This window comes from Semicossyphus pulcher, unplaced genomic scaffold, assembly GCF_022749685.1.
Source record: "Semicossyphus pulcher isolate SPU_LCO1_2020_fin unplaced genomic scaffold, fSemPul1.0.p SCAF_26, whole genome shotgun sequence".
In the NCBI taxonomy this organism is placed as follows: Eukaryota; Metazoa; Chordata; class Actinopteri; order Labriformes; family Labridae; genus Semicossyphus; species Semicossyphus pulcher.
Window position 1 is genome coordinate 644,068 of NW_027211700.1, and position 23,433 is coordinate 667,500.

Below are 23,433 nucleotides of genomic sequence, written 5' to 3' on the forward strand. Positions count from 1 at the left end.
TTAGCTCAGCTGCTTTCTCTCACACCTTCAGATCCAGACGTCTGCAAACCGTGTAGTTTAATACGACAGTGACGGGACTCCAAACTGTTGTATCATAGTTAACTTGAAATAAATGAATGTCTGGCCCACAGCTCGCACTCAGAGAAAACTTACAGCAACAAATCTTACAGGTGGGTCTCTCGTCTGTGTGCCGCTGATCTGAGAAGGAACACTCCGAGCCAGGCCAAATCTGATGAGACTGAAAAACAACAAGTCATGAACATTTTAAGGCTCATATTCAGGAGGGGTGTAATTGTTGGAGTGATTGGATGATTGATTGATCGATTTAATCAATGCAAAGTGGAGAAGGAATGGATCCGTACCATCATCTTAATTATACACCTTTATTTTGAACTTCCCATCGCACGTCAGCACTCTGTTCGTCATGGCTGTGATACAGTGGCAGGCTGGACACTGAACTGTTCTCAGAGAGGTAACTTAATGAAACTTGTATTAACCATGCTGATAACTAACAGTGTGGAATCGGCACAGATCTGGTCATGCTAGATGCTGTAACCTCAGGATCCACTATGACGACCTCTGACCCTCCACTGCCTTTGCAGCTCCAGACTGTCTGTGTGTCCTCAGGTCGCCTTTGTCGGGCAGGAACAAGTTTTACAAACACGGTTTTGTTCCATCTTGTGAAGAACCTGTTTAACTGAAGTAACAGAGATCTGGAGAGAAGTGACGTTTTGAAACAAAGGATGCTTTTTCTTTAAACCAAAAGCTTCAAGGTCAGACAACTGGTGACCCCTCCAGACCCAACCACTTCCCTTAAAGGCGTCCAGTTTCTCCTGTCCTTTCTATGAAGAGTCAACAGTTAGGGTGACAGAAACCCGTTTTAAACAGACTTATTTAAAGGCCTAACCATAATAAAAACAGCACCAATATTATGATTAAGAAACTGACATAAGAAATGAAAGGGGCGGTGTAACGACGATCTCTGTCCGGAGTACAAAACAGTTCTGATCTGATGGGTCTAGTTTGTTGTGCTTTGGTTTCTCTTCTTGTCAGTGTAACTTCCTGCGTTCTTTATTACATCATGTCGAGAAGATAAGAAAACCTCAAACTAATCAAAGAACTTCTAATGTTTTCGTGTAACCAGCCCTTTATTGGTAACTTTCCACGGGGCTCTGGAATGTGATGCATGTTTCCATCCTGTTGTGGCTCAGCAGGACCACGTGTAGCACAAGCATTACTATTATTAAGAAAGCATTGAACACAGCAGCCTGTCAGTGTGCAAGCATTATACTGAGAGTTGAGCATTGACATTAGCACTCCACTTGAACCACTGATACAGATATTTTGAGTAGTCTTGCAGGTTTATACAGTTTGTCTTTGTGTGCAGGATTGTGAGGGACATTAGCATGTTGCTATTGGGAAAGATTATGATAAACGTGGTGCTGACAGAAGGCAGTAACAGTCGTAACAAGGGATCTGAAAATGGAAGTGCTACATGGAGTTACTTTATCGAACATTCACTGTCCAGAATAATCGGGTGTGTGTGGAGTTCTATATGTGGTCAGAAGATGTTGAACGCTGTAATGACTAACACAGTCAGGCTGACAGTGTGAGTCTCGACAAGGAGATCGGATCCTTTATTCCGAGAGTTAGCCACTTTGGGTTTTTTCGTTGAAGACCGTGGCCGTGCCGTTGTGCTTGTGCGTGTGGAGAAACTGTCCAAACTAGTGGAAGAAGTCCAGACAAACACCATGTGATCGCTGGAATCGCTCACTTCTCCTGCGCCCTGATATATTCCCGTTTCGAAAAGCGCCGATTTCGCCTGGTAACTCGCTGTGACATCTGCAGTCCTTGCAGGCGATTGACTATCATGCCCTTCACCTCTGCTATCCACCCACAGCGGGGGCTCTGTGAACAGCGCAGAGTGCCACTCCCTCCCCGGTGTTGCCACGTGGGTTTGCCCACAGATGGGTCTGGTGTAGCAGGGGCATCCTAAGACGGTTGCACGAGTCTGCTCAGCCCATTTAAGGAGCCTCGTTATGTTTTCTTCTTCTTCACAAGCCCACGGGTTATCCCCGAGAGTCATCACCTCCAGCCCCGTCAGCTTATCAAAGATCCCTTCGGACAAAAAGGAGAAGCGGTTTGCATGCAAGTAGAACTGAGCCAGCCTCGGCAGCCGATCCAACGACCCGGGCAGAATCTGTGTGAGATAGTTATGGGACACATCAATGTTCTCCAAGTTGTGTGGCATGTTGGTGGGAACGGTCCAGAACCGGTTGTGACTGAGGTTGAGAGTTTGGAGACTCGGCAGCGTGTTGTTGATGAAGACCACCCTCTCCAGCTCATTGTCCGACAGGTCCAGCACCTTCAGGTTCCAGTGGTACGCCGTGTCGTTCTTGTCCAGCGAGCGTAGATGGTTCCCCGCCGCTCGGATGTCCCACAGAGACTTTGGCAAGGAAGGCGGCAGGCTCTCCAGGCGGTTGTAGGACAGGTCCAGGGTTCGCAGGTGGGCATAGTGGCTGAGCTGGCTGTCCAGATCCAGCAAGCTAAAAGATATATAAAGGAGCAGTCAACAAGATGGATTTTATTCTGACAACATCACTAACGTATAGAGAGCCAGCAAAGGACCTCAGAAAACCCCAGTGAACTGTGACTGTAACTCGGCTGAGAGAACTGGTGAGGATAATGCTAAAAGGAAGTGCGTCTTTAGGTTAGAGTCTGGGCACAGTCAGCTGACCCAGTGATGCACAGCATTGTGTACAACAAGTTTGTTAACTTGGGTCCAACCCTAATGCCCCCCCCGGTCCTGCATCTTTGGAAGTGTTCTGGTTTCCATTTATAGACTGTTTGAAAAACAGGAAGTATTGACGACCTTCACTCTCACATCTCAAGTGTCTAGTTGGACTTGAAGAGGACGTGTGAGCCACTTCATCACTTCTATATATTATGTAGGCTTGTATATCATATGGGCGCACTCGTCATTAGAGCAGAGCCAGTGGATGTCGAGATGGTCCCGACCCCTAGCTTTAGAGTGCCCATGTCTGGGCACTGAAATGAAATAGGATAGAAAGTCCAAAAACACTTCGTACTACTGATACTGCTCCTCCCGCTGCCACAGCTACGAGCCACAAACATCCTTTGAGGAAGAGAAACGACTTACTCTGTTTTTGCTCACCAGTTTTATGTGTATGAAGACTTTTTCAAACGTCCATCGATGCCCTTGAAGTGCTCCCTCGTCTAAAGTATGTTTACTGTTATCATCTCCATCGCTACACTGCAGGTGAGAAAGCTTTTGATGACATGATTAGCTGCTCTCGTCTCTAATTTGGTCACGTTTAAGGCTCAGTCAGATCTTTATCTGGGACAGACACATATTTTTAGCAGTTTCGTCCTTCAAAGTACCACAGTAACAAAGCCTGCTCGCACAGTCACCAGGAAGCACGGACTGGAAGTTCGTCCCTCTCCTTTACCATCCACTCACTGACCAAGTATATCTTTTCTTTATCAAGAGGGACTGACCTGTTAAAAGAGAGGTTGAGGAAGCGGATGTTGTGCTGCAGACCAGGCGGTAGCTTGGTTAGGCCTCTCGAGGAGCAGTCCACCACGCGGTGTCCCCGGCTGCAGGAGCACACGGCCGGGCAGATGGACACCACCGAACCTCCTAGCAGCCCCCCCAGCAGCAGGAGGAGCAGGCAGAGCAGAGAGGAAGAGCAGGCAGGCATGGTCCGGGCTCTGGAAAACCAGACAGGAGTGTGGAGGAGAAGGTTAGGCAGGCAGGACACTACAGGGCGCTTACTGAAGTCGTCTGAGGAGTTTGTCTCGGGGGGGTTGTTGGTGTTGGTCGATCCACCATCAGATCAACTGCCATGAGATGTGTACAGACATTGTTGGTCCCCTCTTGATGGATCTTTATCCCTGTTCATCAAGAAGCATAATCAGCTGTCTTATGACACATTTTAATATGTACTTCATGTTTTGGCACCAAATCTGGTCCAATGTTCCCGTAAAGATTTGTTCTGATACCTGAGAATGTGACGAAGACCCCCATTAGTTTAACTTTGTGTCTCGTGCTTATGAGCAAATGTGAGCACATTGTCCGTGGTCAGCATGAGCTGCTAATCTGCAGCATGTTACCACGTCATGTTGAGGGTGTTAGAATGTCTGTAAGTACTCCTACTGAAACCAGTAGAATGAATGTGATCCTGATGCAAGGCAGGTGTTTCATTTGATACTTTAACTTCTGTTTTAAATCCTTTGTAATTAATTTAGCTGTCGTTGTTGTGCTCCAAACAGCTTCTGTGTTCGAGTCAACTCATTTGGCAAAAAAACAGAAAACAATTTGAATCTGAAGCCTTTTTTTTAACCCTTTGAACAGCATCCCAACAACTTCTTAGGCTTCGGTCTCACAAACACATTCACAGTTGTGTTACATAAAGCGAGCTGCCTGGGAGGCTGGCTGCCTGGGAGGCTAGCCCAGGTTTATCCTTTCATCTTCTGCAGAGCTTTTGTTAAATTTATGCTGCTGCTGTTTTTTAAAGTCTTCTTGAGTTAGTGAATGTTAGCTGTGTCCTTTGCAGCATTACTCAGGCATCACACGTGCTTCGATAAAGCTCTGGACGTGCTCGTCAGAACTTCAGCCCGCCCTCTCTCTGGGACTTTGCTTGCATAACTTCTATTCTGACAAAATCTGTAGAGGTGGTTTTTATTATTTAATTATGAGTGAAAGAAAGACAGAGCCTCTGATGCTGTGAACTGCAGCAGAACATGGAGAGCAGGCTGATTATTCTGAATGTCAACATGTCCATTCAGAGCTCCTGTCAAAGACCATCCGGCTCTGAAGTGGGACGGTTAGCTTAGCTCGCCTGCTCCTGGTGCATTTTATACCGGTGCTAGTCATCCTGAGTGCCAACCGGCTTGAAGCACTGCCAGTGGGACGGGAGCTCAGAGTGCTGCAGTGAGACACAATTCATTCAGGGTGATACACTAACTGTGTGTCTGCTGCTGCAGCTGTGCCGAGCTAAAGAGCCGAGGTCCATGTGTGTTTGTGTTTCCAAAGACGAGACTTTAGGAGGCTTCAAAGGTTCCAGAAATTTCCTCGCTCGGTTGCATTATTCACGACGGCGATGGTTCTCTGCTGTGACATTACCTCACGTGACTAATTCCTTTGTGTGTGTGCTTAAATCTGTAATATCACTTCTGTCTCTAAGGAATGCTAAGATCTGCATAGTAACAGAGCAGGGTGTAGCTCCCTGCAAATAGGAAAGGAATCACCGCCCTTCCAGTCAGGTGAATCTGGGTCGTACATTCTTCCTCATTTTTCCATCTCTAATCACTCACCTCATGCTCTCTAGTGCTGCTCCGTCATCTCTCCTTGTGTCCTGTCGTCTCCTCCTGCAGCTCCGGCTGGTTTCTGCCTTTGTGCTCTTTTGGTTCTCGGCCGTCGGAAGGTTTTGGTCTCAAGCTTTATTTTGTAGCTTTGGTGGAAGTTGTATCATGGAACTGAACATGCTGCCTGCAAGAGACAGCCTCCTGTCCTGCCCGCCGCTCTGCAGGCTCCCGATGCAGCTCCAGGTTTGTTTCAGGAGAAGGAGAGGCGAGGGGAGAGAGAGAGGGAGGGAGAGGGGAGAGCTGCAGCAGCGAGCCAGCCCACTCTGCTGCTGATGAAGCAAGCTAAAGCTGAAGTGTGTGTGTGTGTTTGATTGTATGTGTGTGCTGACTACAGCATGCCTCGGAGGAGCTCGCTCTCTTGCACATGTATTCTTAAACACACTTCAAACACTTTATTTTAGCAGAAGATAAAATATCCGTGCGTTATGATGAAGATGTGGCTCATAACACAGAGAACTGTCTCTAACTATCCGGCCTCTCTTACCTCTGCAAAGTGATTCAGCCTCGTAGCTCACTGATATTGGTCCACAAGACCTGACAGGGCTCATGGCTAACTTTCACTTAAAGTTTGCAGTTGCCGATCACAAAGTTTCATATGATTGCGTCACTTTGTTTTATGCAGAGTTTAACTTGGTGACCATTTTCTTCCCCTCCATGGAGAGATCAGTGCATCGGCAATTCATGTCTCTGATACGATGACCCAACAGAAAATAATAAACGCAGCCGCTCTGGGACAAATAACTAAACAAACAACCCTGCAGTTCCTCTGGTGTCCACTTGAGGCTGTCTCCAGCAGTGAGTCAGTCCCCATAGAGCCCCATGTTAAACTTTACAGCAGAAATAAACATGTTTACAGCCTGGTACAAAAAACAGTTTGGGTCTCTATAGCTCATTTCTCTCTTCATGACAACTGTACGGGGAGAATCTTTATACAGCTCACCTGTTTACATTATATTAAGGCTTAAAGAGGTGCAGCATTAGGGGCGTGGCCTCTTTGAGTGACAGGTGGGAGCTGCTAGCTGTCTGCTAGGTGTCATCTAGTGATATCCAATGTTTTCCCGCTGCACTGCCTTCGACTGTTTGGGTTCACTCTCACCGCGCAGCTGCTTCCTGCTGCTGGTGCACACAGTGGATCCTGACTGACCGTCACAGTTCTATCTAACCACCACAAAACCAACCTGAAAGCAAACACATCTACAGAGTGGAGTCATGTGAGATTGAGATTTATTGTTGGACATAGATTGTTAAATTAAACTTTATCTTTATTTTAAGAAGAGTAGCTAACAGGATGCTAACAGGATGCTAACAGGATGCTAACAGGATGAGACAGAAGAGCAGCTGGGTTGTAGCTGTGATGCTGGCATGTGTCAGTGGAGTGGATGGTAAGTGGCTAAAACATCATGTAACACAACGTGACTGCAGAGAAGTCATTGTCCTTGATGAGCCACGTTTTCATGTTTTAGCAGTTAAACCGTTTCAGGTCACCAGGTTACAGCGGTGGATCAGTTTGTTTTTAATGTGACATCCAAAAACCACAACCACCCAGAACACTGACGGAAACCAGCCTCACACCTTCTCTTAACATTTAAACTCCTCCTCCTCCTCCTCCTCCTCCTCCTCCTCCTCCTCTTATTTAAAAGCAAAACTGTACAAATATACATTTACAGCACTTCTCACAAAAGCTTTTTTCCACATGACAAAAAACAAGTAGAAAAAAACTCTCCAAATGTGTCATAGCTTAGAAACAGCACACCACTGAAACCACATCACTTCTCTGTAAGGAAACATCTTCCTGACCCCAATCTTTGTTAAGAGGTTTGTTAAGGTACGTTTTATTCACCCGTCAGAAGGTCTCAAGAAAGCTGCAGCCTGCTCTGTGACCACTGTGAGTTTGTGACCAGGATTTTATTTGTGACAGAGGAAACGACCGGTTAACACCCAGCGTGTTTGTTCAGAGAAACCTCAGAGACTCGACTCACAGGCAGCTGGAGGCCTTTCCATCGGTCTGCACAGAGAGTGTTTATTGTGTTGTTTTTAAGCTATGAGCCTTTGTTAACATTCAGTGATAAATCAAGCAAAGGGAAATACACACGGTGATCTGAATCTACAAACAGCCATCTCAAGAGGAACCAGTTGTTTGCACCACAATAAATACAGAATCTGAGTCATTATAATGTTCACACAGTAAATATGAAACCACTCACTCATAACCTTCTGAAAAACTGTTGAAGCCCTCTGCCACCCGTGTTGCTAACTGAACGTACTCAGTGAAAGCACGCTGAAGCTGGAGGACGCACAGGGAGTCCTTTAAACATGTTAAACGAGTTCTTGGATCTGAACCAGGTTCACACCAATAACTCCCCACGTGTTGTTACCAAACATCCTGCAAACAAAACAGTCCCGAGTCAATCCACCATGTACCATCATTTATTGTTCATTTAAGTGTCTGTTATCGTCGTACAAAGCCACATAAGTCGTCCATTTCTGCGCCCACTGTAAACACATGGACGGTCGGCGTTGGGTGCAGCCGAGAGCTAAAAAGTGCCGAGCCATCAGATGATGGTGCCGCTGACGGTCCTGAGGACAGTGGTTTCTGCTTTATGCTGGTGGTGCCCACACTTCCACTTTTACACTTCTTGTAAACGGACAGTCTCTAATTATGTTTTTAGACTTGTCACACACGCCTCACCAAACGGTGTCAGCAATAACAAATGTGGCTGACAGATGTTGCAAAATGTTTTTTTGAAGCATGATTTATTAAATTCAAAGACTTGTGACTTCAGTGTTGAGGGCATTGAACTTTGAACTTTCCAGCTGTTCCTGCCACATGACCGCGCATCAACGAGACAGAGCATGTGCAGAGAGGCGACAGACTGAAGTAAAAATAATGTCTGATGAAGAATCTGAGCTTTGAAGCTGGCTGCATGTCTGAGCCCTGACTGTCTCTGAGCTCCACCGAAGGGACGAACAGCAATCCTCTAAATTATATCCTTTGGTATGTCGATGATGTCGATGGTGGTGGTCAGTCCTGTGTCCTGATTGGTCACAGACTGGATGTCTTTCAGGGTCACTATTTACAAAACTACAACTAGAACTTCCTGCTGAGATTTTTCCCAGACTTCTCAGACTTGTTCTGGTTGACAGAAGCCAGCAAGCGTCCAACTCGGGCGTCACGTTCAGTGAAGCCTCGTTGACAGCAGCCCTCCCCACAGTCCCCTCCATGTTTACTATCTACCTGGTCTTCTGCTTCCTGTTTGCTGCTGGAGTCAGCGCTCCTATTGGTTGTTAACATTGTTCACATCATTGAACTTCTCTCTGTGATAAGAATAAAAACTACGACTGATTTTATCTGAAGGTCAAGACGAGAACGTAGGACTGAGCTGTAGGACCGCCTGACACCAGACGGATGAGATCACAGGAACCCGCAAAACACTCGTGATTTATAATAATTAATGAAAGTCTTTTGGTGTTAGCCAGGCGTAGGCTAAGGAAGTAAAATGCAAATAAAAGTGTGACCATTTGTTCTACCCACATCGTATGCTGATGTGAGTCGCCTGCATGCCCCTCAGGGTTACTACAGCAGCACTCCTCAGGTATCTGTGACGCCTTTACATGAAACTGATTCATGATTAACATGCTAGAGAAAATACAGCAGGTGTGAGAATCCATACAGAGGTAAGGGAGGGAGACGCACTTAAATTTCTGATTATCATTTTGAATCAGTAAACGCTCAGCCTGACTCGTGACTCACAGCCGAGTGCATCACACAAATCTGAGGATGTGAACATGTGAAAAAAGACTCGTCTGTGTTCTCCTTGGAAGAACAGGTCGTGTAGCTCAATAGGACCTAAATAAAATAACTGTACTGCTTTTCAACTTTTGCAACAGAGTCAGATTAACTTCACTTCTCTGTTGATTTCCTCAAACGATGACAAGTTAGTCAACTTCCTGTGTTCTCACTCACAGTTGTTGCCTAGAAACCAATAAAATAGAAGTGGGTGTTAAGGTCACTTAAGGTTGCGCAAGGCCGTTGTTGAGTTGTTCTGGGGCATTTTCCACTGCACCAGGTTGAGTAGTTTCGCCTGCAGGAGGGTCTTGACTTAGTTTGGGGTCTTCTGAATTGTTATTGGTGGACAGTGGGTCGTTGGTTTGTGAGGAGGGCTCTGAGTTTTCGACCTTCTCTGGAGGGTCTCCTGTGCTTTTCCTCTCTGCTTTTACTCCAGCTGTCCCATTGCTTTCTTTTACATCATTTCCATCCACCTCCTTGCCGAACGTGCTCGTCTGATGTTTGTCTCCGAATGTAGAGCCATGTGTCATGTCCTCCAACTCCTCGTCGGTTTCTGGGAGCAAGGACAACCTTTTGGACAACCTCTGAGGCAGGAAGCTGGAGAGAGAAATCCGATTGGATGACCTAAGTGTCACCTCGCCGTTGTCGGCTCCACCCTCTAGAAATGGCGAAGGGCCGGCCCAGTCTCTAGTTGAGATCTGCTGATTTTGAAGCTTCCGTTTCTTCATGTATATGACCAGGAATCCCACCAGCATCAGCACCAGCGCGCTTCCAATGATCCCTGCCACTACTTTGCTGTCGTTCGATCCTGTTTTGAGGGATCCAGGTCTTTTCTGTGCCGTGGTCGTTTGGATGAATGGTCTCTTTGTTGCTGCCTTTGAAGTTTTGTAGAAGCCTGCGGCCTGTGTAGTCTCTCCACCTGTGACCCGGCCTTTGCTTGTAGACTCGGTCGATGTGGAGATGAGGCTTGTTGACTCTGTTGGAGTTGTAGATGAATTGGTAGTTTCATTGCTGGTGAATTGGGAGGTGGATGTCTGTCCTGCGTCTTGGCTTTGGGTGGAGCTGCTAATCATTGAAGGTAGCCTTGTCGTCGTGGGCAGGTTGCTGGCTGGACTGGTTACCACCGTTGTTGCTGATACAGTAGACATCTTTCCCACTGTCGGGCTTTTTGACGGAGATAATTGGGAATTGGTTGGAGTAGCTGCTTGAATGTTTGGTGGAATGGTTTTGGAAGGTGCAGTTGGAGTTGTTTGCAGTGAAGGTGTCGCACTTGGTCTTGTAGTTTGCTCAGCTTTGGTAGCCTGTGTGGTGTTGTGTGGGCTCTGATTGGTCCCATCAGTGAGGTTGTGATTCTGGCCGGAGGTCACTGCTTGGCCTGCTGTCAGCGGCAGCAGCCATAAGAAGATTAGGCTGAAGACGTTCATGGTCGTCGTTTCCCTTCGTGTGTCGTCGTAGCTGAAACAAAGGAAATTAGTTAGTCAGAGATAAATAAGGTATGAAGCAACGTCCTCTGATGAAGAAACAGTTGAAGGGAGTTTGGACACTGTTGTGAAATGTTACTTGTGTTGCATCATTTCCTCAAAATGCAACTCTAAATAGAGATATGTTTCAAGTGTGCATACTAAGGCTGCAACTAACGACTGCTCTGTGATCAGTTCTTCTTCTGACTGATCAATCGTTTCATCCAGTCAGCAGACATCATCACACCAATCTGAGCCTGTTACAGATCCATCTGTGTCGGTATGTGTTTGAGGACACGCAGCAATATGAACCGAACACGCTGCTTAAAAATGATGTCATCAGTGGGGCTGTGACTGGACAAGAGAAGGATACGTATCACGAAGCAGGTGTAACGATTCATTTAGCATACATTGTAATGGCAGGGTAAAACACTGCAACCTTTAAGACTCAGCCTGTCTGCGGACCTGTGTGCTCTGTGTTGGCACATGCTCACTTCTCCCTGCCTCCGTTTACGTCGTTCTGTTTGAGGGAAGAACTGAAGACGGATCAGTGGAGCGCTGATCTCTAGAAGCTTCAGCACAAAGTGGTGTTCAGTAAAAATCACTGCTGTTTTTAAGAATTGAGCTCTATTGATCAATCTGCTGCTGTTAAAGTCATCGACTGTCTTTCCCTCTTCAATGGTGTCGCTCTCAAATCAGTCAAGCTTTAAAAATGACGTCTTTTAACAACAACAATAAATTAATTGATCCACAAACGGAAATTCACTTAAGAATTTTATGAAGAATTTCTTTAGAAGCTGGAACCAGCAAATGTTTGATTAAGAGCTGAAACGATTGTTTGAATATCAGCATGTTGGGAAATTAATATTCTAAACAGTTTGAACAAATAACTGGAGTATATTTACTGATCTATATTTAAAGCGACACAGTGGACAGTTTTATCCGACCTATATTCTTCTCTCCATCGGTCTCTGGTCAACATTAAAGTATCTTAAGCTTACTTTCTTGTCTCTCAGTCAAACACGACTGCTTTAGTTGTGATTGTTAACACTGAGTTGTGTTGGCTGGACTGTTTAAATCCATTAAATATCTACATCACACTCGTCTGCACAGAGAGATGATGACATCCTCCAAAGCACTCACAGGAGACGTTTAGATTCCAGGTATTAAAATGTACTTACCAGTGACTGTACACAGGTGACCTCTGTGAGCCGCGAGCTGTGTTGTTTAGAAGGATGTATTAAATTCACGGAGCTGGTGGATGTTGTGCCGTTGCCTTTCTGGTCCTTGAATGAAAGCAGGAACTCGAGGCATGGACGGCTTCTCTCTGCTGTGTTGAGACCTGCCTCACTGACAGGAAGTGCGACATGTGAAACTGATGACGACTCAGTGCAGTGTTGGTTTGAAGTGCTAAACATAGCAGCTCATGTGTCACACATTTAAATACATTAAAGCAACACTGAATTGTACAGAATTTAACTTGAATAACATCTCTTAAGATCCTGTGAAGTCCACTAACAAATGACGTGGGATCTGGAAACAGGCTGTAATGGCTGCAACATAATCCTTGATGGGTTCACCCGATCAAAGGTCGTCCACTCAAAGTTCTTGTTGTTTCCACTGACAGGCTCAGATTGTTATTCTAAGTGTGTGACAACATGACAGAAAGGATCCCTACAGAGATAGACCTTTTTGTCTCTGCAGACACACCAGACTCCATTCATAAAAACAGTGATTTAAGCTCACAGGACAGGAGCTGCTGCTCTGCTGCTGCTGCACCATTGGTGAATTAGTTGTGGTTATTGTTCAGATCGTACACAACATTAGTGTCTTACACTCATACAGTGAGTGATACAGAGATGAAGTTCAGACACGCTTCATAAAACACCTACGAGCTTCAGCTCATGCAGATTAACCTCAGCCTAATTCAGTCACACGGAGAGTAAAAGGAGCGTCTCTTTAACCGTCTCAACTGTATGTCTTTACAATTACAGCCCCATCAAACCAGCGGGCTGTGACTGCAGGGCAGATAGATGAGTCACATTAAGTCATGGATTCCCTAAAGAAGCTAATATAGTTAAAAGAAGTGACCTGAATAATGACCAGACATCAACAGTGTAAAATCTATTTATTTGAAACCCGAAAATGTACAGGCTCTTTTTCATGCGCACAAGAGTTATGAAAGAACAGTAATATTAAAAAGGATTGCAGTACAGGTAGGATGTCACGGACAGGTAAAGTGACAGAAGCAAAGTTCAACAGAGATTAATCAGAAAACGTTATGTTTTTATCACCATCATTTCACACAGCCCTGACAGCAAGATCTTTAAATACATATCGGGATCCCTTTAAAAGGTTGTGGGTCTGTTCGTTGTCGACCACCTTTTTCTACATTATCTCCACTCGAGCGTCCTATCTCAGAATAAGTGTTGAATTCACGAAGCAGGTGTGTAAAAATATGAAGCAAACATGTTGAAAAGTTAAACAGATGAGTCTTTTTTTTCTGACAATAATTTCCCCTAAAAAACATTTTTGCTGTTTTTCCAAAAACCAAAAATGTGTTGAACGTCTGTGCAACACAGATATTTAGAACAAATTAAAGAGTTAGTAACATAAATCAAAATCTGTACACATTCCTCCATCTTTGTCTGGACCCCAAAACTGCTGCTGAATCATAAGATTTGCAAACTCGTATAGTCCCCATTTCCACCCCAGAAACTTCCCCCAGGAACCTTTTTCACTGCAGACATCAGAGCCTAAGTTCACCCCTTAAAAAGTACCAGGGGTACTACTCACATAGAGCCCAGGAAATCTGGGCCCGCAGTACGGAACATTCCCAAATAATCGAGCTCTCACAGCATCTTATTACAGTTTGACCGTAATGTTGCCGAATAGTTGCATTTTTCGTACGTCAGCCGACTCATTTGCACACGGTCATGGGTCTTAGGCAGCGTTGGTCACTACAACAGGCTGCAGGAACCTTTTATGTGCTTGGATTAAAAGTTCTGGGTCGTATTAGTCATTCTTTTGATCAAATAATTTCTGATGAAAGTTTACGTAGATGTGCGTTGTTTGAGAACCCTGGCTTCACGTTTTAATTGAAGTTATATATTTCATAGTAAGGTGTCCCCTTTTGGTATTGGTACTTGTAACGGCACTAGTATACCACATTTCAAATGCCCAGGCAGTGCGACATCTTCCTGAGATTTATGTTAACTTCTGTGAGTTGAAACAAACTGTAAAAGACATGAATGAAACCTGCCACCACTACACATCAGCTGAACTGGTTGCTTTTCGTCTTGAAGTGTCTGGGGACTGGACTTTACCGAGGTGGGGGTACCTCCTTACACAACAAGGGGCATGTCCTCTAGATCTCTGGGAACCTCCAGACAGGAGTCCCTGGAGCTGGAGCCCTGCATCTGACAGGCCTTGTCTTCAGGGTCGAAAGCCATCGCCATGGCTCCTCCCTCAAGTCCTGCCCCCTCTTCCTCTCGTATTTCAGTCTGACTCTCCTCTTCCTTGATGTCTGATGTCACCTCCTCGAGCATGACGCTGGCATCACACGGCCCGATCAATCCCTGGACCTCCGGCCGGTCGTCGCCCCAGTAGCCTGCGCTGCTCACCAAGTCCAGGTTGGACCGGGAGGTTCTGGGGGCATGAACCCGGTGCTGAAGGTGCCAGACTTGGCATGCCAATACCACAGTGGTGACCAGCAGGCAAACAATCAGCCCCCCTGCTGAACCTAAAGCAATCAGACCCATCTCAGTGTCGATCAAGCAGTCCGCTCGGGTGCCATTTGTGTCTGCACCAGCAGAGTTATTGGTAGTGAAGCTGGTCTCCAAAGCAGGGGTTGAACTGCCGCCTTGATCGTGTGTTTCAGACGAATACAGCTGCGTGGTCGTAAGGTCTGCATCGGTCGGAAGGAAGGACAGCTGGTTGAGCAGCAGAAACAGCCAGAACCTTCTAGTGCTTTCCATTGAGCTCTGAAATGAAGAGTTTCAGGAGGAAGAAATCAAAGCCTGTTAAAGGTCGTAATCACTTATAGCCGCGATGAAACTGTTACTACAGTACTTAAAGAAACAATCAAGTTTGTTACTAAAGAAAATGTGTCATGTTGTCATAAAGAAGCAGTATTTTCTTTGACTGATGGCTTACTTGAAGTAGTCTTGTCTTGAGGTCTTGTAGGAGAGCTGGAGTGAGACGCCTGCTGCAGTCAGACTCTTAATATGCTCTGAACTCACTTCCTGACCCCCGTTATGGCTCGATCTCTGGTCTGGTTATTTCAGGGCTTCTGGTTTGACGCCACAGATACCGACGAGCTCTGACAGACAAACGAACACAGAAGAGAAATGGTGTTTCTCAGAAACCAAAGCAGCTTTAATTAGTGACACATGCTATGTTAGAACATACCTCTGACAGTATCATACATCGTTGTTGCAGTAATACTGTTGCATAATGAGGCCTGAAATCCATTTTGACATTGTCTCATTTGTTTATCTTTAGGTTCAAAACAGGTCAGATTAACGGTGACCTGCTCATCTACCACGTCCTCCTCACGCTCAAACCCTACTACGCCAAGCCCTACGAGATAGTGGTCGACTTAACGCACGTTGGACCCAGCAATCGCTTCAAGACCGACTTCCTGTCCAAATGGTTTGTGGTCTTTCCCGGCTTTGCCTATGAGAACGTGGCAGCTGTGTATGTTTACAACTGCAACACCTGGGTGAGGGAGTACACCAAGTACCACGAGCGACTGCTGACGGGGCTGAAGGGCAGCAAACGGCTCCAGTTCATCGACTCGCCCGCTAAGCTCGCCGAGCACATTGAACCCGACCAACAGAAGCTGCCTGCAGCCACGCTGACCCTGGAGGAAGACCTTAAGGTGTTCCACAACGCCCTCAAGCTGGCCCACAAAGACACCAAGGTCTCTATAAAGGTGAGGACGCTGCCACAACAGCGTGTACGTCAAAGTGCTCGGCTCTTCAGCTGTGTTCAGACCAAAAGCAAAGCACATTTTCTGCTTCACAATATTCACACAAGTTTGATTGCTGTGGTTAAACACCTGCAAAGTTTCAGACCTTCGGATATGTCCGAAAGAATGTCCAGGTTCTTAACATCTCTGCCTCCAGCTACGAGCGCTATGAAGCCAAAATAAACAGATGTGACTGAGATTTAATGACAGTAAATAAGTACATCAGGATGCAGGTTTGTGAACAGGCTGAAGTCGTGCTTTGTCAGGTCTGTCTGCAAGACGACAACGACCATCATGACAATGTCAGGCTTTCAAGAGACGCCATTGAGGGAAGCCCTTGGCTCTTCTTTTGGTCTGAACATCCCCTTAGAGTCAGCATGAGAAAGTAGTTACATCATGAGACAAAGTGGAGCAAGCCTTGGGTTTTTTAAACACTGTATTCCTGCTGGTCAGGTTGGCTCGACGGCGGTTCAGGTGACCTCAGCCGAGCGGACTCGTGTCCTCGGCCAGCCCGTCTTCCTCAACGACGTCTACTACGCCTCAGAGATCGAAGAGATTTGCTTGGTGGACGAGAGCCAGTTCACCCTCACCATGGCCAACCAGGGCACGCCGCTCACGTTCATGCACCAGGAGTGCGACGCCATCGTCCAGTCCATCATCCACATCCGGACACGCTGGGAGCTGTCACAGCCCGACTCCATCCCACAGCACACCAAGATCCGACCAAAAGACGTTCCCGGCACTCTGCTCAACATCGCTCTGCTGAACCTGGGCAGCTCGGACCCCAGCCTCAGGTCGGTCCTGCAGGGTTTCATAACATAGAAGCCTTACAAGCTTTAATGCAACACTTGGTGCTCTTTTTACCAAACAGGTTAAAGTCAGTCAAACTCATATTGTTGTTGTCTCTGTTTGTGTCGGCCTCTGATGCAGCCGTGAATGCGATATTGGGCAGGCATGCCGGTCACTGCTCCGGTCTGACACCGTTAGTCATCAGGCCCCAATAACGAACAAACATTTTAAACTGATTCTGTGTTTGGCTGCAGATGTTAAACGACCCTGTTTGGTTTAACAGTGTAGGCCACTGAGGACTTATTCAACTTAAATCACACGACACCTGCCAGATCGTAACACCTCCATCCCTCATCCAGGTCTGCAGCGTACAACCTGCTGTGTGCTCTGACCTGCACCTTCAACCTGAAGATAGAGGGCCAGCTGCTGGAGACGTCCGGCCTCTGCATCCCGGCCAACAACACCCTCTTCATCGTGTCCATCAGCAAGACTCTGGCTGCCAACGAGCCCCATCTGACTCTGGAGTTCCTGGAGGAGTGCATCTCCGGCTTCAGCAAGTCCAGTAAGTTCTACCTATCAGACTTCCAGCGGTCGACTAGGATGGTGTTTAAATTGGTCAAAAAGCAAAAGTAGCTGAAGAATTCGTTCTTTATGTGGAGCTAAGACTTCTTGTTATATGTTCAGTGATGGTGTCGTGTTGTGTGATATGTAAGCGTGGGGAAATGACATCACAACAAGCAGAGATACCGATGTAAGCACTGGACCAACAATGGTTCTGTAGTATGAGCTCCTCCTTGAACTGATGATCAGAAGATCTTTAGGTCCACCAGCGACCCAGCCATGACCTTGGCTGTGAGCTGTGTTATAAAGTAAACCACGAGGTGCGTCTGTTTCCTGCAGGCATCGAGCTGAAGCATCTCTGTCTGGAGTACATGACACCCTGGCTGCTCAACCTGGTTCGTTTCTGCAAGCACAACGACGACGCCAAGCGCCAGCGCGTCACCGCCATTTTGGACAAACTCATCACCATGACGATAAATGAGAAGCAGATGTACCCCTCCATCCAGGCTAAGATCTGGGGCAGCCTGGGCCAGGTGAGCGCGCCTCACTAACTGCTTCATCAGAGGAAGCTTTGGTGTGGATTGACCTCTAACTCTCTCTGTGTCCTCAGATAACAGACCTGCTGGACGTGGTGCTGGACAGCTTTATTAAGACCAGCGCCACCGGAGGACTGGGCTCCATCAAAGCAGAGGTCATGGCTGACACTGCAGTGGCTCTGGCTTCAGGGAATGTCAAACTGGTCTCCAGCAAGGTGAGCCTCTCTGAGCAGCATGCATGTAGCCATCACAACACAGATCGTTTCTGTGTGTGTGTGTGTGTGTGTGTGTGTGTGTGTGTCTGTGTGTCTGTGTGTCTGTGTGTCTGTGTGTGTGTGTGTGTGTGTGTGTGTGTGTGTTTAGGTGCTTATGGAGTAAAATGAACCCTTTTTTGATGTTTAATCACGATACAGGATCCTTCACTCGTTCAAATCGACCACTTGTGAAAGTGGGCGAACCTAATATTCACTTAGTTTGCAGTACAAGCGCAACATCAGAATCCAGACAAGCACTAACTCTAAAAGATTTCAGCTCAAATATAAAAGCATCACATCGCCCAACAATACGACCTCTTGATTCTTTGACTCTTTGTGGTCTCGTTCAGCAGAAGAAGAAGGGACAGCAGCTGTAGCATCAACGCTTGTGAAAAGTTTCCCTTCTCTCAGGTCTTCCCTCAGATTAGCAGCACAAGCTGCTGAACGCAGGGCAGGTTTAGCTTTAGCTTCTCAGCAGCAGGGAAAGTGCTCCTGTACGTCTGTGCAGGAAGATGGACGTCCTCCTACAGTCTGGTTCTGCTCGAGGCCTCTGCCTGTTTAAAGGATCTTTGTTATTGTTGGTGTCGTGCTTGAGTCTGGATCTGCTCTTTATTGAAGGCTGCGATGAAGGATTATTATGTTATTGTTATTGATTCATTGGACGGTTATTTCCACCAGGAGTGTCGTAAAGTCGGGATAAATGCTCATCACAATTTCCCTGAGCCCAAAGTCGCGTCTTCAAATTGGAATTTTTTCCAACTCACTGTCCAACAATCAAAGACTCTTCACTTGATGTCATAAAGGACAAATTAAACGACTGAAGTGATTAATCGAATATTAAAATAGTTTGCAGCCGTAACCACCGTGGCCTTAGACACACTGCTACGTGGTCAGAGTGTGTTTGGAGCTCAAAGGAAGAGAGACGCGTTAGAGGAAGAAAATGACGAAGCAGCAGAAAGACAAACCACATGATAAAGGTCACGACAGGACTCGGACACAAAGAGGTCGATCTCTGTTTGCTGACCTTCTGCGAGGTCCTCAGAGTGGCTTCATCTAAAAACAGTTCATGTTCAGCCTGAAACTTTAATTTAAAACTGTACTAAAATGTTCACAATGTAAAAGTCCTCTTTAACTCACTGATGTGATTTTATCATGCAGATAAACTTGATGCTAAAACAGTAACAGAAAGAGAAGCGTGTGGGTCTCTGACAGCACGGACATGATGGTCAGATAAGTGAGTGTTAGTCGTTCATGTCCGCACTGATTCGACACTGATGAGAGAAAACAGCATTAAATGTTTTAATTACTTACTTTGTTATTAATGGTGAAACAAATCCAAAGCTGTAAATCCTCCTGACTCAGAGTATCCAGAGAGACGAACTCATCCACTCACCATCCATCATCTGTGAGCTGTGGATCCTCAGAGACACAAACTCAACATACAGACAGACACAATAGAAAAGCCAGGCCCTGGCTCCTATTATTGCAGACAGCAGCTCCGCTCTGAATAGTGACCATTGTGAAGAGTGTTGATGATAAAACACAGTCAGTGTTTAAAGTAAAGTGCTGCACCATCAGTGATTGTGTGTAAATGTACCAAAATATTCAAAGTCCAGATGTACAGACATCAGACGAAGACGTGTACATGTCTGAGAGAGCATACGTGTTGTTATCCTCGCAGTGAGAGTCTGATGTCATGGCAGGACAGCCTACTGGAACAAAGGAGCCTTGTCCCAGCCTCTTGAACTCTGTGTCACCCAGAGCAGAATAAGTGCTATTTTCTAGCTGCTTATAAGCACAGACATATTGTGTTACATATCAGCTCCATGTCCAAAAGAGACGTGCACACTGTTTACTGCAGCTTCTCCATGTTGGTTGCACCATCAGTCGTACAGTTCGGTGTGTGTGTGACGTTTAAACTCTGTAGATGTATCAACACATGATTAAAGTTCCACGACAGCTCCTCCATGATTTACATGAGACACACAACATGCAGTCAGCTGTAAGCTGAACACACTCTACAGCTCGGTCCCACACAAAGATGTTTCTGAAGACATGAATATGGAAGCTGCCATAATCCTTATTTCTGACACTTTTTAGCTCATTGTTTTGATTTGATGACCCATAAAGCAGCAATAAAGCAAGCAGTGATTTCAGAGGTTGTTAAATTAAGTATCCCAAAGCTGCAGTTCCTCTGGTGTCCACTTGAGGCTGTCTCCAGCAGTGAGTCAGTCCCCATAGAGCCCCATGTTAAACTTTACAGCAGAAATAAACATGTTTACAGCCTGGTACAAAAAACAGTTTGGGTCTCTATAGCTCATTTCTCTCTTCATGACAACTGTACGGGGAGAATCTTTATACAGCTCACCTGTTTACATTATATTAAGGCTTAAAGTGATGCAGCATTAGGGGCGTGGCCTCTTTGAGTGACAGCTGGGAGCTGCTAGCTGTCTGCTAGGTGTCCCCTCAGCTAACTCAGTCACTGAACTTAATGTGTTGGGTATCTGATCTGTCGCCCATTTATGGTCACATCTGCCCCAGAAATCCAAGATGGCGGCAGCTGAAAGGCATAATATGAGGCTTCAGAAAGGTATTCACCAAACTAATGGGTTTGTGCAGTCTACTGCTAACTGCAGGCACACAGACGGAGACTGGTGAAGTATGAAGTAGATAACGAGTCTGATGTTTACCTGTCGAGGCTGGTGGAGACCAAACACAGAGCTAATAGAGAGTGGTGATTTGAGTTTTGTTACTATATTACTATTAACAACTACTTACACCATCTGTTCATTACTTTTAGCAAACTATGTCAACTGTTAATCCATGCCTTTAGCTAACCTGTTCACCTGTGTGTTCAATAGATGATTAGCTTTATATTTTAATGATCTCTCATGACTTTCAGCTTCTCATTACTATGTCAGCCGTTAGCTAACACTTTCACCCTCGTATTGTTTCTAACTCTTAAATGTATGTGTGGGGTTAGTCATGATACGGGCCTTAGCTACAAAGGAGGCCTCTACATTAGGTTGATTCATGTTTGATTTCATTCAGAGTTTGATATGAAAGATTTTCTCCGTGGGGTCTGAACACCTTCTCGTCCTGTGTGGCAGGTAATTGGTCGGATGTGTAAGATCATAGACAAGACGTGCCTGTCGCCGACACCCACACTGGAGCAGCACCTGATGTGGGACGACATCGCCATCTTGGCCCGCTACATGCTCATGCTCTCCTTCAACAACTCCCTGGATGTGGCGGCCCACCTGCCCTACCTGTTCCACGTGGTCACCCTGCTGGTAGCCACCGGGCCGCTGTCCCTCAGGGCCTCCACCCACGGTTTGGTTATCAACATCATCCACTCCCTGTGCACCTGCTCGCAGCTCAACTTCAGTGGTGAGAACATCAGCTGATTGATCAGAGCAGCAGGTTAAAGGCTTCTGTTAAATCCAACAGCCTTAACGAACGGGAGCGATGTAGGTCAGTGGGAAGCTCGTTAGCCGAGCGTCACCTCAAAGCTCTGTCCGAGGGATTCTTGTATCCCTTCATTGATTTGCAGTCATCTCGTTCCTAATGTAAAACACATATAAAAGTGATTTTGCTATATTTAATATTAAGCGTGGTTTGGTTAGCAATCGCACTACTAGGCTAACATATTCCACCCTTTAGCCAGTACTTTAAGCTAACATTGTCAACCTCGTCTCCAGTGCTATTCTGTTATTGTCTATAAGTTATTATTGACAACTGTGTGTCCGTTATTTTCTTTTTCCTTTTATTTTTAGATATTATTCGATAGCTAACTAACTTAGCATTAAATCATTACTTTAGAGTGACTATTTAATCTGTTTAACTCTTACGTTAGCGTACGGTTTCACACATACAGCCGTTACTTTTCAATAATCATTTGAACTGTTTTCACTGTTGATCAATAACTTTAGCGATCCATAAAGCAACTTTTAGCTATTTCAATAATTAATCCATCACTTTTAAAATATTTCAAATGTTGTTCCACAACTCAAAGTAGCTATTGAGCCGTTTGTCCTCCAGGTAAAGCTTACCTTTACAATCCTTAATTACTTTAGCTAAGTATTCAACCACTAATTCGTTAGCATTAGCTTACTCTTTCTGTTTGTCATTAGTTTAGCGAACATTGTCAGCTGTGTATCCATTAATGTTGGCTAACTAATTTAGCTGTTCATTACTGTAACGTAACTATTTCAACCATTAATGAATAACTGTTCCAAACTATGACAACTGTATATCCGTTGTTTCAAGCTAATCGTTTGAACCGTTATTAGCGTAGCTACAGTGTCTATTTCCTTATATTGAAGTTGATTATTTCCACTGTCTCTTCAGCACTTAAAGCTAGCTTTCAATGGTGTCTCTTGCTTTAGCTACCAGTGTTCTCTACGTGCTTGTCAACTCATTTTTACTCCCTCTTACATCACTGCCATGTGTACTGCCTGAGAGGCGCACACACACACACAGGTGAATTTATCAGCTTTGATCGTCACCGCCCAGATCCATTGTGATCCAGAGCACAAATGAATGAGAACACCAAAATATATTAACTCATTCACGGTTCCTGCATGTTGTGTTCAGGTGTTACTGCTGACTAGATATCCTGCTTCCTGCTTCACCAGACGTCCCACTAATACGAGACTCATCTGAAAGCTAGCTGTAATCAAGCTAGAGTTTGAACAGAGGCAGAGCGCACTGAATGCACACACACACAAATAACAGCCGCGTGTGTCCTCCTTAAGATAATTATAGTAAATGTTTGTTGTTGATGGTTTTCAGAGGAGACAAAGCAGGTCCTGAGGCTGAGCCTGACCGAGTTCTCCCTGCCCAAGTTCTACCTGCTGTTCGGCATCAGCAAAGTCAAGTCGGCCGCCGTCATCGCCTTCCGCTCCAGCTACAGAGACCGCTCCTTCTCCCCGGGCTCCTACGAGAGGGAGACGTTCGCCCTCTCCTCTCTGGAGACCGTCACCGAGGCCTTACTGGAGATCATGGAGGTGAGGAGGGAAACAAGCTGAGCAGACGTCTCACTCCTTTACTGTGCAATAAGCACGTCTTTTTCCTATTATCGATATAAAACTGTTTCCAAGGATTGAAATAGTTGATCAAAGATGATCATAGATACTATTTGGTTAATCCTTTGTTCCTGTGTTGTCTCTCCTCCAGGCCTGTATGAGGGACATCCCGGCCTGCAAGTGGTTAGACCAGTGGACAGAGCTGGCACAGAAGTATGAACCTCCTCCTCCTCTTACTGAAATATCTTCAACATGTGTGTGCAGCGTGGATCATAAGTGTGCGTGTGTTTGGATGTCAGGTTTGCCTTCCAGTACAACCCGTCCCTCCAGCCCAGAGCCCTGGTGGTGTTCGGCTGCATCAGCAAGAGAGTGAGCCACGGACAGATCAAGCAGATCATCCGGATCCTCAGCAAGGCCAGCCCTCTGCTCAGCATCGACCGGGTGAGAGCAAACACTCACTCAGACCTCCTCTCTGTTAGAATTATATGACCTTTAACCCTCTGCACCTCAAACAGGAAACATCTACACCCCAAACAGGAAACACCAGAAAAAATAAAAAATAGCAGTGAAATCGTTGCTGCTGAGCTTCTGGTGACGAAGAGCCCAGGAGGAGGCGGGGCCCAGTTTGAATGTGTTGTTGACAAAAGGAAAAATCCTCC

General features: G+C 45.8%; 3 protein-coding genes and 1 long non-coding RNA gene across 5 annotated transcripts in view; 1 reads left to right on the forward strand and 3 right to left on the reverse strand.

Annotated features, from left to right (window-relative positions):
• Positions 1-23,433, forward strand: part of nf1a (neurofibromin 1a) — a 71,159-nt gene that overhangs the window by 33,568 nt on the left and 14,158 nt on the right. For both annotated transcript variants that reach the window (XM_069676524.1, XM_069676525.1), the window contains exons 36-44: positions 15,139-15,571; positions 16,061-16,401; positions 16,756-16,958; positions 17,297-17,490; positions 17,568-17,708; positions 20,858-21,137; positions 22,542-22,756; positions 22,926-22,987; positions 23,074-23,215. In XM_069676524.1, coding sequence (XP_069532625.1) covers positions 15,139-15,571; positions 16,061-16,401; positions 16,756-16,958; positions 17,297-17,490; positions 17,568-17,708; positions 20,858-21,137; positions 22,542-22,756; positions 22,926-22,987; positions 23,074-23,215 — 2,011 coding nt within the window. The remainder of the gene's footprint in view (positions 1-15,138; positions 15,572-16,060; positions 16,402-16,755; positions 16,959-17,296; positions 17,491-17,567; positions 17,709-20,857; positions 21,138-22,541; positions 22,757-22,925; positions 22,988-23,073; positions 23,216-23,433) is intronic.
• LOC138604622 (oligodendrocyte-myelin glycoprotein-like) lies at positions 389-5,342 on the reverse strand. The gene is made up of 3 exons (XM_069676579.1): positions 5,338-5,342; positions 3,520-3,732; positions 389-2,546 (listed from the first exon to the last, which is right to left on the reverse strand). The coding sequence occupies exons 1-3, from the start codon at positions 5,340-5,342 to the stop codon at positions 1,562-1,564; spliced, it is 1,203 nt and encodes a 400-aa protein (XP_069532680.1). The 3' UTR covers positions 389-1,561.
• On the reverse strand, positions 6,994-11,926 carry LOC138604749 (protein EVI2B-like). The gene is made up of 2 exons (XM_069676736.1): positions 11,817-11,926; positions 6,994-10,630 (listed from the first exon to the last, which is right to left on the reverse strand). The coding sequence occupies exon 2, from the start codon at positions 10,597-10,599 to the stop codon at positions 9,400-9,402; it is 1,200 nt and encodes a 399-aa protein (XP_069532837.1). The 5' UTR covers positions 10,600-10,630; positions 11,817-11,926; the 3' UTR covers positions 6,994-9,399.
• On the reverse strand, positions 14,469-19,109 carry LOC138604581 (uncharacterized). Its single transcript, XR_011309297.1, has 3 exons — positions 19,059-19,109; positions 14,791-14,956; positions 14,469-14,618 (listed from the first exon to the last, which is right to left on the reverse strand). It is a non-coding gene; the product is annotated as an uncharacterized lncRNA (long non-coding RNA).

What these genes read in the sequence shown, in the direction of transcription:
- LOC138604749 (XM_069676736.1), bottom strand. Translation starts at nt 10,599, where the DNA reads ATGAACGTCTTCAGCCTAATCTTCTTATGGCTGCTGCCGCTGACAGCA.
- LOC138604622 (XM_069676579.1), bottom strand. An exon ending in CTCAACCTCTCTTTTAACAG is followed by an intron (nt 2,547 to 3,519) that starts GTCAGTCCCTCT and finishes TATATCTTTTAG; the next exon opens with CTTGCTGGATCTGGACAGCC.